The sequence below is a fragment of the Acanthopagrus latus genome, chromosome 8, assembly GCF_904848185.1.
Source record: "Acanthopagrus latus isolate v.2019 chromosome 8, fAcaLat1.1, whole genome shotgun sequence".
NCBI lineage: Eukaryota > Metazoa > Chordata > Actinopteri > Spariformes > Sparidae > Acanthopagrus > Acanthopagrus latus.
The window spans coordinates 24784472-24801467 of record NC_051046.1 but is presented as its reverse complement, the minus strand read 5'-3'; the positions used below and the strand labels follow the sequence as shown (position 1 = coordinate 24801467).

The 16996-nt window shown below is 39.4% G+C and overlaps 1 protein-coding gene across 14 annotated transcripts in view; it reads left to right on the top strand.

The window, feature by feature from the left end:
• nlrc5 (NLR family, CARD domain containing 5) overlaps positions 1-16996 on the top strand; it is a 104475-nt gene that overhangs the window by 65934 nt on the left and 21545 nt on the right. For 6 of the 14 annotated variants that reach the window (XM_037107597.1, XM_037107595.1, XM_037107593.1 and 3 more), the window contains 13 exons: positions 4279-4622; positions 5860-5910; positions 6788-6877; positions 7878-8066; positions 8330-8484; positions 8748-8879; positions 9335-9644; positions 10971-11352; positions 11454-11607; positions 11844-11974; positions 14497-14713; positions 14811-15052; positions 16709-16792. In XM_037107597.1, the coding sequence (XP_036963492.1) occupies positions 4295-4622; positions 5860-5910; positions 6788-6877; positions 7878-8066; positions 8330-8484; positions 8748-8879; positions 9335-9644; positions 10971-11352; positions 11454-11607; positions 11844-11974; positions 14497-14713; positions 14811-15052; positions 16709-16792 (2465 nt within the window). In that variant the 5' untranslated portion in view covers positions 4279-4294. Of the gene's footprint in view, positions 1-1648; positions 1993-2468; positions 2488-4278; positions 4623-5859; positions 5911-6787; positions 6878-7877; positions 8067-8329; positions 8485-8747; positions 8880-9334; positions 9645-10970; positions 11353-11453; positions 11608-11843; positions 11975-14496; positions 14714-14810; positions 15053-16708; positions 16793-16996 lie in introns of those variants that run through there. The other 8 variants (XM_037107591.1, XM_037107590.1, XM_037107601.1 and 5 more) reach the window with 4 other exon arrangements.

The following is a 16996-nucleotide window of genomic DNA, read 5'->3' as shown; positions in this document are numbered from 1 at the left end:
CAGTCTGACATGTTTTCCTATTTATTTATGCTGTCCAAACATGTTGATTACTTAGCTGAATTCAAACCACAAGTTTCATTTTTAAAGCCACGTCTTGATTGAGAATCTGTATCATCAGTCTATGAATTTGGTCTGAGTCCTTAAATGAATCTAACAAATTCCCATCCTCCCACACTGTCCCACTAGGAGGGTGTCATCTGCTCATTTTGTAAATCAATCAACAGTCTTTTTACAGAGAGTGCAAGTCCAGGAATCATTCAGTCTTGTTGTCTTGTTTCATTACACGTTTCTTTAAAAGGTCACTTTACATGTGTTGTGTCGCACTGATCTAGTTACGCCAGCTCAATGTAATGAGATATGTGTCTGAGGTAATCAAGTCTGAAGAATCAAGAGACAAACTGGGAGGTTGGAGGTCAGGAGGGATAGTGTTGTGGGGGGGTGGGAGTTTCGAGGCAAAGAGCAGTTGTTGAAGCTATATGTAAAAAGACAGTCAGCTGATGAATTAGCAAACCAAGAGCATGGTACAGTAAAGCTTTTACCACTCATGGTAGAATCTATTTGCGTCTGGAAAAAAAAAAAAAAAAAAAACAAGGATAAAAGAGACTGCAGCTCACCGCAGGTAGAGGGGGGAAGAGCAGACAGAATGGGCATCTTGCTCGTTAAGCACAGTTCATCTTTGAGCCTTGTGGCGATGCATTATTGGAGCACTTCAGCAGGTGTGAACACAGATCAGGGGTGCTTCATACATACGTTCTCAATTATAGCAAAAGAACTGGTTATAAATAATAACTTGGCATCTCTTTTCATAAAGTCTGTTTAAAATCAGGTTATTGATGCAAATTTGTATTTATATTGGTAGAAAAAAATGTATTTCAAAGCTAAATATGAAAGCTTTGGTTTAAAGTCTCCTACACTTTCTGCAATGGATCCTAAGGAGACTGGGGCTCCTCAGTTAAGCAGTACAAGACACATGGCCGACTTCCAGTCAGTGTCTGTGCCTCTCTGTGAAAGATTTGCATCCTCCGTAGTAAGCCTGGGATTTTTTCAACCTTGCTGTACTGAAAGGATTTATTAAAACACGTACATTTACACTACAGTGCAATTTTGAGGTGCTTGTACTTTATTGGCATACTCTTTACGCACTACGACTATATATATATATATATATATATATATATATATATATATATATATATATATATATATATATATATATATATATATTAAGCTACTTGTTACTTTGCAGATTGCATGCTGCATCAAAGTGAAACATTTTTTAATTAATTGATTTTATTGGCAATCTGATTAAAAACGCTGATTGCAAATCTGATCAAATTCTGATATAGTATGAAGTACAGACATGTGAATAAATATTGTATAGTGCTTTTCATACTTGATTACATTTATTATCAGATACTTTAAGGCTTTTACTCAAGTACTATATGTATGGTTGCCTTTCACATTTCCCAAAGTAATATTTTAACCCGAGATCTTTACTTTTTCTCAAGTATGACTTTCGGGTACTATTTACAAAATGACATTGAATTAGACCTTACTCAGATTGAGTCAGTCAGTCAGCAAGCCGCAGTACAGTCACCTGCTCTCTAACGAACATTTTGTCTGGGCGAGGTTCATCTGCTGTCCCTCTGTGCGGCAGGAGCGGGACTGTGCTCTGCTGCACCCTGTGCTTGTGTCATGTAATAATACCGGACCTCATTCGTCTTTGCCCCCGCTTTCAGAGCTTGAGCGCAACATTTGCGAACTCAATAATCTTCTAACAAAACGCCCCTTCCGCCACAATGGATAAAAGCGATGATTTGTCGTCCAGACTGTCCGGCTATCCGTCCAACGTTTCTGCCCGTGTCCGCGCGCACCGAGTTGGTATTGTTGCGCAGAAAACGAAACCAAAACGATATTCACTGCCTTTGGTTTCGTTTTAGTATAATAAGCACCCTGGCTGCAGGCAGATGCAGTCTACGACAACAGTTGTTGGTAAGTGGTGTTTTTATTCAGGAGCATTAGCTAACTTTTAAATACGACGATGAAGCGGCTCAGTTAGTGAGCGCCTGAGAGCCGCTTGTGTTTGAGTCAGCACAAAGCGATGCTCGTTACCTTACGTGACCTCGAGGCTCTGAATGAGGGCAGAGCGGGCTGTACGATATGGGAGAGAACAAAAAAACGACACTTTGGACCGATTTTCATTGGTAATACATTGACACTGACGGCGCGAGAGGCGTAAAGTCGGTCCAAAATAATAATAAAAATAAAAGCTCTTCCATGCGCGCTAGCTAGCTGTGTTAAAAAACTGCATTTCAAAAGTGCTGCGTAGACGCGCGTCTGTTACCTTCACATCATCTGATGTCGCATTCTGATAATGAACGTCGGTGTAAACACTGCTTGTCTTCTTAATGCTCCACATAATCTGTCGAAACTAGAACGTAATCAACTAAATCCTCCAAGACTTTAATTCCAACACAAAACCCTAAGGTACTGTGAAATAAAGTTGATGAGAGACTGTGTAAAGTCGAGGGAGCGAACCAGGGCACGAGGTTGAAATACAAGTTCTGGTGTGTGAGAGTCAAACATGTCCATTAACTAGCTGAAGACAGCCATGAGGTCCTGTCAGGAGATAAGCAACTTTGAGTTAAAGATGCAGTATGTAAGAATTAACCGCCTGTTGAATTCAAAACAAGTATGGGGCAGCGTAATGCTAGACCACTAACTGCTTCTAACCGCTGCTGCCTTTAGCTTGTAGCCTCAGTTTGCAGGGCGGCTAGCAGCCTAGATAGTGAGTTTGGGGATTCCGGGCAGTGTTGGTCTGAAGCTCAGGAGCTTTACAGCAGGGCAGGTTGGTGCTTGCTGGTTAGCGTGCTAAATTCAGTATCTGTGCAGCACAATAGACGTCATAACATCAGAACTGTTAATCACATTCAGTTGATAATTATAGTTGTTGTTTTAATGTGTGTAACTTACATATTGCACATCATACAGAAGATGTGCAGTGTCTTACACCTGCATATAAAGTGGACTCATCTACTCCACTTTTCACTGTGACTTTCTGTGTGTACAGTAATGATTAATTTAAGTGATCATCAGAGTCATAGCCCTCCAAAGTGTCAGTTTTGTTGCCTGTGTTATGTGTTTACATTTTCCTAACTAAGAGGAAGAATGAGATTGTAGATGGCTCCATATTAATTGAACCCCTTTAAGGTGATTCATTCTGTGTGACCTGTTTTTTTTTTCCTTTAAGAAAAAATATTGAATTAAAAGTGTAATATGCCCAAATTTACCTAATATTGACAACCTATAACCAGTATAACTGCTAGCTGATATTAACTTCTGTTAATACAAACTGCTGCTGCTGTTAGCTTATTAGCTCAGTTAGGCGAGCAGCTGGGCTCACTTCCGGGGAAGTGTCGGCGTTGGTACACTATGAGCACAGAAACTTTGGAGGGCTGGGAGAAGAGATGTTCAGGCACGTGGCTAGCTGGTTATCATGCTAATGTGAGTATATCGCTGCAATACAATACATAGGCTAGATGTTTAGATCACATCAATGCTTAATCTTTACACACTGAATGTTTTGAATGAAATTCTGACATTCATTAGACTGTGATTACAGTTCTGATGTTATGATATTGCACCATTAATTATTTTTTCAGTCTGAGACTCACTGATCATGGCTCAGTTTCTGTGGAAAACATGTACAATTAGTAAGGCAGTCAGTAGAGTGCATACCTCCGCCAGCGTCCAACACTCCCCTTTAATTCAGTCCAGCTTCGTCCAACCAAACTTACTAGCCTCCATAGATACCAGCAACGTTAATACACCTGATACTTTTCATCATGATCCAGGTGTTATGCCCAGAGAAAGAAATTAAAATTCTGAAAAAGGCCCTGATTTGCAATTTAAAAAAAAATTCATTGATCCATCACTTTATCCAGTCTGCATCAAAAGTTAATAGTGTCTATCATCCAAGCCTCACGTAAAGACAGTCAGTAGTCTTTGTGTAATCCTGATGACAAACCAACAAATGGACCCAGGTATAATCACAACCTCTTTGATGGAGGAAAAAATTGTTTTTTCCCTGTGTGTACATGGTGCACACCCCTACGCATTTGAACATGTGGGTCCACCGGAACATTTTACAACTACTACTACTGCAACTACTTCTACCACCACTACTATAACAGCATAACCAAATTACCAGATACATTTGTGTTCAATAGGGATCATTGATTATAATAGAATACTTTATGTATTATGTTTGTGTACCAGCTGATGGAGTCTGACCATGGATGACGAGGTTGACCCTGACCATCAAAATGTGAACTCCGTCTTGCATCAGGAATCCTCAGAACTGCTCACCATCATTAACAGTCAGTTACCCGCAGTCATAATGGAGTTGTGCCAAATGATGCCAGGTAACGCTGGGCTGAACATCAACCACCTGGCCTGTTCTGCAGCCGCACGGACTGAACACATTAGAACAATGTTGGAGTATTTCAGAGCAGCCAGTGCTGCAGATTGCTGCAACTTCCTTCAGACTGTGTGTATGTTGTGTGAGAACATCCCCATGCACCTGGAATCGAGGCTCATGTCAGTGGCTGGGTATACACACAGTGAGTATAAAATGATGCTATAAATGTTGATGCTTGGTGTCCCAGGCTGGTTGAATGTTGTGGATGTGTTTGCAATGTGAGAGCTTCCTCAGTCACCCACACTCAAATTTACCTAATATTGACAACCTATAACCAGTATAACTGCTAGCTGATATTAACTTCTGTTAATACAAACTGCTGCTGCTGTTAGCTTATTAGCTCAGTTAGGCGAGCAGCTGGGCTCACTTCCGGGGAAGTGTCGGCGTTGGTACACTATGAGCACAGAAACTTTGGAGGGCTGGGAGAAGAGATGTTCAGGCACTCATTAAACTCACTTTAGTAATTTTAATGAGTCAGTGCTGTGAGAAAGAAAACAGCTCAGTGTGTCTTTACACGGACTGAAAAATGTGAAGCACAATTTCATGTGCTGTAAAGGGTAATTCAACAAAGACCACACAGGACATAAACTGTGATTGCCTGCCTCTCAATGAGTTGCAACGGAAGTGAGTTTTTTTCTCTCTCTTTTTTTGTCATTATGGGAAGCACCTTCTATTACAGAGTGTAGTGCAACTTTACAGTCGACAGTGCTGTTTTCTGCCCCAAGTAATTCACCACCTCTTCTGCATTTATTTATGCATGTCTTTTTGTTATAACTCAGGACAAAACAGAACAAAATGGTGTAACCTGTTCCTTAACGCTTATTGTGTTTGAGTTCAATGAGGTGATCTAATATTTGGGTAATTATTTTTTTAGATTGTGGCTATAACAGGTGGCCAAATCATCTCCTGCTTAATAACTGTGGAAATGTTTTTTAAACTGAACCTTCATCACAGTGCTAAGCCAGGAATGACTGATTCCTGAAATGGGTGCACACAGTATGTGCTAGGTTGTTAAACGCCATGTCTACTATACGCCACCATCAGTGTGGAGCATGCCAACATGACAACTTAAATTATTGGTTTTTTTTTAATGCTCATAGCAATGCTATTGTTGGTTCAGCAGTGAAACTTTTGATTTTAATTTGAAAAGACTGCACAATTCAGAGTTGAATCACCTTTTAATTAAATCCATTCAATGTTTTTTACTGACCATAAGTTATACACGTTGTTAATATCTTGCTCTGCCGTTCTTGAAGCACCTGCAACGGTTTCAGGTTGGCCCACACTTTTTTCTGTCCTTACTTGCATGTAATGAGGTTAAAACAAAAGGTGTCTCTGTTCTGCCCTTGGTGACATACTGACTTTCTGTTTTTGTTCAGCTGATGCCAGACAGTTGCCAGCCACAGAACCGGTGTCTCTGAGAAACACAGGTAGTTTACATTTGTCTCTTAATATCTGTCTGAGCCAGTGTGAGAACATGTATACTGTATATATGTATGACTGTGCTCGTAGAGATGATTATAGATTATAGATTTTTCCACCTGCCTGCCATGACATGCATTTAAAAATGCAAGAATTGTTAAATGTCAAATGCACAGTTATAGAAACACAATTACCTGTACAACGATATTGTTTCTTTACTTTCTGCTCTGAATGTTACAAAAAAAAACAAAGTTAAAAAATAAAAAGTAGACGAAACAAATAAAGATAAAAAGGCAGGATGCACAAATACAAATTAAGTCTGTATGTGTTTTCCATTGATTTGGCGTTTTATGTACTTGCATGCCATCTTTGCCCTGCATCCAATGATTTAGAAAGACAGCATTTCTTCAGTTCGCTTTATGCAAGCTACTTCCACCACCTCAGTTATTGTTGACTCTGTGCAAACCCAAAGCAGCTCCCAAAGATGAAATACAATGTAAGGCAAATGACCCAATGGTCTGTTGTTGTTGTACTATCATTATTTTCTTTATAGTAAAGCATCCCACAGTAGGGTTACTTCAACTCAAATAGAAGTGAAAGCCAACTTTTTGGAGACGCAGTGGTTTGCCAAACAACAGTCAGTAAATGTAATAATTTTTTCCCTTAGTTTCACTTTGGAAATCCCTTAGATCCTCTGTATGATTTAGAAACTAAAAGCATGGGGCTCATAATAGCAAAGTATGCAACATATGCTGAATTATGCAGTGCTCGTGATAGCATTAGTCTTTTGGATGGTCTTGTGTTGGTAACATTTTATATATGCTGTATATCACACTTGTTTTTTAATGCACTGTATCTTTTTGTATGTGTTTTTGTATATTGTAGATGTTTGTGAAAAATCCAGTCCCAGTGTAACGTATAAGAAGTCGTCATCGCCGCCCTTAGAGCCTCAGCTCGTCAAACGCCCACGGATTGGTAAAACATATACGCAAAGCACTCAAATGTTCTACATTGCAGCTACATTCACATGCACAAACCAACGTGGCAAATGGCCAGTCACTGGTTAAAGTCCATGGACACAGTGTGGCGGAGTCAGTCTTGTTTCCAATTTTTCTTATTGGCAATTGCAAAACTGTAAAAAACAACATTTTAAAAAAACACCAACCAGAAGTGTGTTTTAATAGCTTTAAAACGTTTTCAAAAAGCACACATGGTCATTTGTTACTATATGTATTTTAAAAAGATTTTTAAAGATTTTATAGTTTTTTTAAAACTTTGTTGGAGATGAGAAAAAAAAAAAACATTTCGACATTTTGATGTAAAATATGTTATGAGTTAAATGGAATAAACCAGTGAAATCTTTTTTTGGTGTCTTGGCTAAGGTGGGTGAGCATTTGTCATGGATATGCCTATGATCCCTCTTAAAATGCTTTATTCACTTCTCATAAAAATAATGTTGCCTGCTGCCAAAAGTCAAGATGTAACCATAAAATTGCAAACTGACTAACTAACACATAAAAGATAAGTGTGACATGCCAAGTTATCATTCCTTGGTCATGTGTTAATATGTTGGAGTAAAGATGGCATCTCAGCTATCTTTTAGACAGGGTATAACATTACCAGGGTTAGCCCATGCCTCATGTCACAGCTAAACTAAAGCAGGCTTCCTCGAGTGAGAACCAGCCCCCTATTGAATTTACGTTAACAGCATCTAAGTTTGTTTTAAATAGTTGGAGTAATTTTGATTCCATAAGTCATTTTACTCATCAGAATTTTTAAAACCAAATCCTGTCTCCTGTATTATGACTTGTTTGTTGTAAAAGTGTGTCTTAATAAACAGGAAAACAGGAAATTATCTGTTGAAATTGCAATTAAATGTAAAAAATAAAGAACGATCTGGCCCCATGGGCCGCAACTTTGCTTTGCAAACTATGAATAACCTGTTTGATCCCTCTTTTATAATGTATCCTACCAGCAGACCACTGGGAGCAATATATTGTTGCAGTGATGGATTTACTGCTGGGCAGATGGGAGCGACTCAGTGAGCGCCTGTTGAGAGAGGTCCTGCTGGAGAATGTGTGGGTCAGCCCAAAAACGGTGATCAGAGGCAGGGACAGACCTGATAGAACTCCTGGATCAGCAGATAGAGGGAGCAGAACACCAGGTTACCATTAAGTCTTCTTATTGTACACCCAGAATCTGCAAAATATAATTAGAAATCTAATGTTTAGCCAAATATGGAAGATTTAGAAGTAGATGCAATATGGCACACGCTGTTGAAAAAAACTTGCCATTTAAAGGGTTAAAAAAAGAAAATGAAAAAGCATCTCACATGTAAACTTGGTCACACAGACACAAAACTACTAGCTACTAATGCATAATTAAACTCTGCTGTGCACTAACTAAACATTTTTTCAACAAATTCAGAGTCTGATGGGGATTTAGGGTTTTCCGATACCAGAGTGACATTAGAGACCTTCCTCCAAGGATGTGCAGGAAAGGTGACTGTTCTCGTTGGCCAGTCTGGATCGGGAAAAACTCTGCTGATGTCTGTTTTAGGACAGCAGTGGGCACGTGGACTAGTAGGTTGACATTTTTGTTATTATTCAGATTATTTTTTAAACAATGTTTTGCATTATCATGGATGCTCTGTGTCAGTCTGCTGGATCAGTTTCGGGCTGCACAAACAAATCCACAGCAGCACATGGTCCGTACCCTTATTCTCCCAAAGGCCTGTGAACAGACTTTGATCCCTTTAATGTAATGTTTCTATTTCAAATTTTATTGTCTCATTTTGTCTCTATTTTCTCTCTCCTACTTTTAATTTTTATCTTTTGTCGTCCAGGGCCCTGTCCCTTCATACTTCCTGTTTGTCCTGCTAGAGTTTCGTCAGCTCAACTTGTTGTCTCGCCCTCTCTCCCTGTCTGAGCTGCTATTCCGACACTACCTTCTTCCAAAAGGGGGTGACTATGAAAAGGTATGTAGGTAGCAATACTAGGACAGTACCTTAATAAATCCCAGAAGAGTGCCCAAAAGAGTTTGTGCTAATGGAAAAATGTAGGATTTCTTAAAGGAGAAGATCCAATTGTCTTCATTCCCTAACCTGAACCCTTCATGAACTCCTTCATGCTACATACATTACAGAACAAATATACACATATACATAAATCAGAAGTGAATTTGCGTCAGAATGATTTTAAACAGCAGAAAAATGATGGTGATGATGATAATTTTGTCGGTATCTTCACTTCAAATTTTTGACCTCAGGAAGACACTGTCCATCCTTTGACTGCATGTGAGCACCAATAATCAATGTTATAAACATTGAGTCCATCACTCCTCGTCCTGCTGCAGTCCTGTGATTGCTTTCTCATACATTGTCTTTGTTAATAGTCTTGCATTGGTCATACAGTCTTCTGTCTTTCTGAGCAGAGAGCCATTATGGACTACCTCCTCTCCAATCCAGAGCAGAGCTGTTGGGTGCTGGATGGCTATGATGAGTTTCACAGAAAACTCCCCAGACAAGAGGTGAAGAAAAAGCAACTGGACCCAGAAAAGCCTCTGCCTGTTGAAGACCTCATATCAGGGTTGTGGAATCGTCAACTTCTTCCAGGGTGTACTGTGATGGTCACCTGTCGTGCACGCGATGTGATTGATTTTGAAGGCCTATCAGATAAAGTGGGGCAGCTACGGGAGTGGGACTGCCATGACATCAAAGAGTATGTACACAACTACTTTAAAGGTAAGCAAAATATACTTTTATATTTATATTATAATATTTGTTATTTTGAATAGAGATTAACATTCAAAGTTTTGTGTTCAGCAATTATCTTTATTTGGAGGGGCGTGCATAAGACTTGCATGACATTTTTGTCATGAATAATAAGGAAGTGTCATTTGGCAGTTGTACCAGTTTTAATGCAAAGTTGACATTTTTTAAATGTTTTTTGTTAGGGGCTTAAAGGTGTTATCCATAATGTACAGCTTCTAAATGTGATATTCCGTCTCCCCTCTTCTATTACATTTATATTACAGCGCCTCTGTTGTTCTAATCATATGCCCACTCAAGTGGTTGCCAGTTGCACATGAGCTGACAATGCTAATATTTACCTTAGTAAATTTAATTTAACATAGTGAACTGTTAGATTTCCAGTGAATATAAACAATTTTGTATTCTTAATTTAAAAGATTCAGTTTTAGAGAATTGTTTATTGCTAGCTAGCTCCCTGGCTAGCTGAGCTAACTACAGTTAGCAGTTAGCTTATTTTAGCAACAAGTAAATCTCCTTATATCCCTGCCAACAAAAATATTCAGGTGACAATTTAATGGTCTTAAATTTAAAACCAACTATACATGAAATGTTAATCTATGTGTTAATTTAGATTTGGTAATTAGGCCTGCTAAGACACATTTATGTTGTCCTTTTAATGCCAAGTCATCATAACAAAGACATTGTTGTCTTGATTTAAGTTAAGTTGTCAAAGAAAGGACATCTGAAACAATTCTAGTTAAACATCAAAAGTGAGATAATTGATCAAATGAGACTAAAAGACAGCAGTCATATGCAGTCATGAAAACACCTGCATTACAGTTGTAATGTCATGGTTATAATGGTGTTTGGTCAGTCTTATGCACACCCCTTAAAATAAAGTGTTACCAGCTTATAATGAAGTCATTTGATATTTGCACAAAGTTGAATTTAGGAGTTTTTCCACTGTTTTTCTGTTGTTGGAAGCACTACTACGTAGCTTATGAAAACAGTTTTTAAAAAAGTGTTCTTCAGATTGTTCCATTGCATTTTAGGAATTAAGAATTAAAATTTCTTTGTAAACAGATCATGAAAATTGTTTGGAAATTCCTAATGTTTGCACTGAAAGTGACCTTGCACACCCATGCATGCATTTGAATTATTCCAGCTAACCTGACCTGTCTTGAAGAAATGCTTTGCTAGCCTGGGAATGAAACAGGGGTAAAATCAGGAAAAATAAGTGACATCTTCAGTGTGAGTTTACATTAAACTTCTATGAACTTGAACTTATTTATATCTCAACTATAAATGTTCTTAAAGCAAACAGAAGTGTTGGAGAGCAGGCAGCGGACCTGATTCTTTCCACTCCACACCTCCTTGCCATGTCATCCCTCCCTGCCCGCTGCAACATCTGCTGCATATGTCTGGATTATTTATTGCTGGAAGGGAGAGATGCAACAAGAGCGCGTACCAGAGAGATACCAGAAGTAGTGATGCTGGGAGGAGGAGGGAGTAGAGGAGAAAATCATGCACTAAGTGGAGACCAAGGAGGAGGCATGATGATGGATACAGTAAATGGTACAGCCCAGCTACCATCAACCCTTACCCAGGCCTACCTCACTGTTCTTGGTGCGTTTCTGAGTCGTGACCCTGAAAGAAGAGGAAGAACAGACACGCCAAATACCATGACCCCTCAAGAGAGGTGAATGCCATTTCACACCACTGACACAACACACATAACACAAGATTACAATCGTTTTGCAAAGGCACATGAATTAACTTGTCCTCTGTTTGTTTGTGCAGTACTGTGTGGCTCCTGAGTCAGTATCGATCTGAGCTATGTGAGCTGAGTCAACTGGCCTGGAAAGGCGTAGAGAGCAGCCAGATCCTCTTCATGGAAGAAGACATTTCTCAGGGTGTTTTGAAGTTCTCAATTAACACGGGGCTTCTTACTCAGGTCAGACATGATCGCACAGTATGTGAGAATGTTCTCCACTGTGTCTGTGAGGCTGCAGGGTTTCACACTAGAGGGCAAGGGTAGTTGTTGAAAGAGGCAGGGTTTTGGTGTGTGTGTTTCTTTTTGGGGTTTTCTCAGTGTACAAAGTTTAGTAAATTACCATTTGTATTTCAGGCAAAGTAGTTTAATAACATTACCCTCTGAATGAAGAACGTGTTTTTATGTCTTGCCATCAGGTGGAGGTCAGACGTGAGGACGGGACACTCGTCAATTCCTACTGCTTCATTCATTTGACAGTACAGGAGTTTTTCGCTGCGCTCAGAATTATGACCAGTCGGGATGTTAGTGACGCAAAGCTGAAGAAGACGTAAGGAGCTGAAATCAGAGAAGCTAGATGTAACTGGGACGTGATTATGTTTCTCAGGGTGATGACAGTCTTCCTCTGTGGAACTGTTGATTTGTCTCTGTAAGATGAAACTGTGAGCTCCATTGACAGCAGCTGCAGTAACAAGCACACTCAGTCCTGTGCCTGGTATCAATTATACTTGAGTTAGAATTATTAACTAGAACTATTTTTGCCATCTGTTTGCACCTGTCCACTTACGTTGGTGTCATATTGGTCTGTGCTGGACTCAAAAATACCAGAGACAGGAAAAGCTCTTACTGTAGCTCAGGTTGTGAGCTTGTCATTGTGTGTGCCTTGCTGCTAAAATAAAACCCTGTAACCTGAGCTCATCTTATCAGTAGTCAAAGAAGTATTCAGATATTTTACTTCAGTAAGAATAGTCATAACACCCTGTCAAAATATACAACATCACAAAAAGAAAGTGAACAAAAAGAAAAATGTAACTTAAGTGAAAGTACGTGAGAATGATAAGTTTATTGTCAGAAGTTAGTTACAAGTCGCCCTGCGATGGACTGGCGACCTGTCCAGGGTGTCCCCTGCCTTCGCCCTAAGTCAGCTGGGATAGGCTCCAGCCCCCCCGCGACCCTGCAGAGGATTAAGCGGCGTACATAGAATATGTACAGATGATGGATGGATGGATAGTTACAAGTCTGAAAATGGCCCCTGTAACTACTATGTTATTATATCATTAGATTGCATTACTGATGCATTAATGTCTGTGCAGCATGTTACTTTTGTGGTTGCTGATGAACAGGTAAACAACTGTTTTGAACAGGACTGCAACTAATGAATTTCTCTCATCATGGATTAATCTGCCAATTACTTTCTAAAGTAATCAGTTAGATTGATTGTTCAATTTGTAAAAATGTCCAAAAATAGAAACACTTGACACTCACAATGCTTTGTTTTGTCCAGCTAATAGCCCAAGCCTCAACAATATTAATGTAAACAATTAAAATGCAAGGGAAAACAGTTAATCCTTGCATTTGAGAAGCAGGAACTATGAAATGTTTGCCATCTTTTAATGCAAAGAATTACCATATTGCCATTAATTAACAGTAACTCATCAATAGTCAACCAGTTGTTTCAGCTGCACTTTAAGGCTGCTGTACAGTAGATTAAATCTTAAATTTACAATGTAAAGTAACTTGTAACTGAATGGAGCAGGAGTATGAAGAAGCATGAAATGAAAATTAGTACAGTACAATGTAAAATTAATTAACAATAATGGTGATCTTGGAGCTTTTTTATAAAATACATTCCCAAATATCATCTCAATCTTTAGTGTGCAGATGTGCCATACTTTAATGCTCTGACGAGGGGAGATGCTAAAGAGTGCTCTTGATTTGACCATATAGAGTTGCTTACCATGCACGGACCCTCTAGATTAGGAAAGAGATAAGCCATGTAAGTTGAGCATAGTAATACATATGTTTGACCCTCTACTGTAAAAGGAGATAAAATGTGCTGACGTAGGCTGACAGAGGATGTCCTAATCACAGCGATGTGGGGGCTTATGGTCTCAGCAAAGGGGGAATCAGCGGGACAGGAATGCTGTCACTATTAAAATGGACTTCCTGTGTAGCCACGTGATCAGTTTTGTTGACAGCCTAATATATTCCTTGTAGAGACTTGTGTTGCTGCTACCTCTCCAGTCTAATAAGAAAATCTAGTGTGAAAGAGAAATCTGCATCCCTTACTTAGGCATGCTAACTATAACCGCCATGTCCTGGATTTCATTCGTGACAAGTGACTTTTGTTTTATGTCATAATTTGTTTCTGTTAAAATGTGGTAACCACAGTAGGGCAGGGATGATCGATCAGCCAGTCAGAAGCAGTCAGTCAGAGCTTCCGTTTGATGTGCTTTCTCCCACTCTGTGTCATGTGGCATTTTCATTAAACTGGCACTTTGCTGTTGTTTTTCAACCAGCTTTGTATCACTACAGAATAGTTATTATATGCAAATGACTGATGTCAAACCTCTCCATTTTATCTGCGCCCAGAGCAAAATTCTCCTGAAGGATGGCAGATTCTAGGGTTGTTGTATCAACTACAGATTGTTGTTCCACATTTTGGATGTGTTCTCCCACGTCCATATCCATAAAGAGTAGTAAAAGTTGGATTCTCTCTCTTGAATCTAGTAATATATGATATTGTTTTTAAGGAACAGAAATACTCCTCTCTACCAACTCAGTAGATGTATTATTTGTATTTTTGTATAATGTGTCCATAAAAATATTATTGATATGACCTTTTATATTGGTTCCTTGCCAAAATATGCTGTTGTCATATGGTGATCATGAAGCAATCTACTGTACAATGTTTGATTCCGTAATGTTATGTAACGTAAAGTAATTCTTCTCATCAGGCCAGATAGGCTTGGAACTATCCTCTGTACAGCCGTGTAGTGTAGGTGTGTATCTTCCTCTGCATCCAACTAAAATGTTGAATTTGCTCTCTCCTCTTGCTTATTGTTCTGTCAGATTCAGTCTGAAAACTCGCTGGATGACCAAGTCAGACCAGAGGACAGTCTTTACAGACTCCCTGTACCTGTATGTATGTGGTCTGGCTTCCCAAAACTGCACTCAAGCCCTAGTTGAAATAGCCAGGACCGCTGGCAAAAATTGGGTCCACAAACGACAAGCCCTCGTTCTAAAACTGCTAGATAACCTTTGCCACAACAACCTGACTGGACCAAAGGTAGAGTATGAACTGAAGTGAATCTTGATAAATGGAAGTATTATGTAACTGCACAGACTTCTGTCTTTACTGAATCCACCTTCTCACATCTTGTCAGGTATTGGAGCTTTGCCACTGTGTCCAGGAGAGCCAAGACCGCAAACTGGCCCAAAAGGTTGTGGAAACGAGAGCCACACTGGAGCTGCGCAACATCCGCCTATTACCAAATGATATTGATGCTCTGGCTTTTGTAGTGAACTCAAAAGATGATCATGACATCGGATTGGATTTTGGAGCATGCTCAATGGAGTTGGACTGTTTAGATGTCCTGCCCAGGTGTCAATACATTCACTTCCTCTGGTAAGTCCATACAAATACTCACACAAGCCAAACAATGCATAGACTGTCAGTAATGTAAATGGAAATTTCAGTACACAGAATGCTAGGTGTGAAGGGCATGTTGTGCTTGGAACTATTTTCATGTTAAGAGGGTGGGTGTACATGAAGAGCAGATGAAAAATTAGGTTGTAACACATGGGAATGGTGAGGTCGGTGGTGTTAATACATGAAGCATCTGAAAAACCTTAGCAGTGAATGTGGAAAGAGCTGTTGCTTTGCCTTTGACATTCCACAGCTGATGGGCCACCTGTCCGGCATACTGCGGATCTGACCTAAGCTCTTTATATCCTACTGTGCCCCACTGGAGTTTGTGACAAGTAGGCCGACTGTAGCCTGGACTCCACTGTGAGGGAAGTTTTATCAGAGAATTACCTTCTGTTTTATAGGGCAGCTTTATCAGCTCCCACATAAAATTATAAACCGTGAGCCAGAAGGTGTGTAAAACTGACAGTGGTGAGAGCTTGGACTTCTGCACCCTAGAATCAGGAAACTCAAAAAGCAGCATATGTATGATTGTATGTAACTGATTGGTTGATTGTAACTCATCCATTTATTCATTCATTCATTCATTCATTTGTTCACTATATAGTGCCCATGCCCATGTGAGCCCACAAGACACAAGACAACAACACGAAGGCTGACACATAACATATCATGATATACAGTGGCACACATTTTAAAAGGGAACTTTGCAGGGCATACACATCCATGAAAGAAAAAAATGTTATTAAGTTGTTGTAAATGCTGTTTGTTTGTTTAGATTAGCCACTACCAAGGTCGAAGATATCCCAGGTCCATTCAATTAAAATTACATCGTAGTATAAAACAATTAAAAACAACAAAACAAATAAACAACAAAAACAAAGATACAGAAAGATGACTAAGACACAGATCTCCCTTGTGAGGAGCCAGCTCAACCTTCAGCAAGATATTTTTTTTAGTTCTCTATACACAGAGGAGTGGAACAGAAAATGACAACAACACCAAGATCACTCACAACACATATACACTGCTTCAGGAATACCTTTATATCTGCCTACTGCAGCTGTCAGTGGCATGGGACCAGATCTAAACTGAGCACATAGGGACCTCTGCCCTCTTCTTAAGATAAGTGTTAATAAAGGTTCTGTGTAGCAATCATCTGTTGTTTGTTTCTAAGTTTTGTTTCCCAGTTTCTAAGCTTTGGCTTTTTTCCAGATCCCTTTTTTTCATTGTTCCTAATACATGTGTCGTATTTTTTTGTGTAGCACTGTTTACATTACAATATCAAATTGTTCCTGAAATTCCCATTTCAAACAGCAAGAGAAAATTGTGGCCATGTATTATTGTGTAAGTTATAATGAGAATCAAAATAATAAGGACAATAACAGTAGCGAGCGGGTGGATACAGGCAGCAAGTCTTTCCACAGAAGCTCTCAAGGCCTACGTCACTGAAGGCTCCCAGTGACAGAATCACACCGACCTCTCGAGCAGTTAAAGCTATTGTATTCTCTCTTTTTTGTGTGCCCAACAATGCTGACATTTTTCAAAGACAGTTCTTGCATCACAACTTCTGATTCACAATTAAGGCTTCTTTTGTCCTGATTTTTTTTTCGCTTCTTTTTCGTTTTCTCTCAGTTTTCACAGCCGCAAGTATGGTGACAAGTTTGCTGAGAAGTTGTCCTCCATTTTGCCAAAATTCACAACCCTGAGGAAACTTGAGTAAGATTCAATCATTGTTTGTCCTGTTTCACATTGTTTCATGTCTGTCTCTTGAATCTCTCTTGAAATCATATCTAGTTCATCAAAAGTAGTGTACTGTAAATGTTGCTAACCCTCCCTAGGCGATATTCACAGATCAGTATTCTTTGTTGTCTTTGAAATTCTATAAGCACCATCCAGATACAAGGCAGTTCAAAGTGCTAT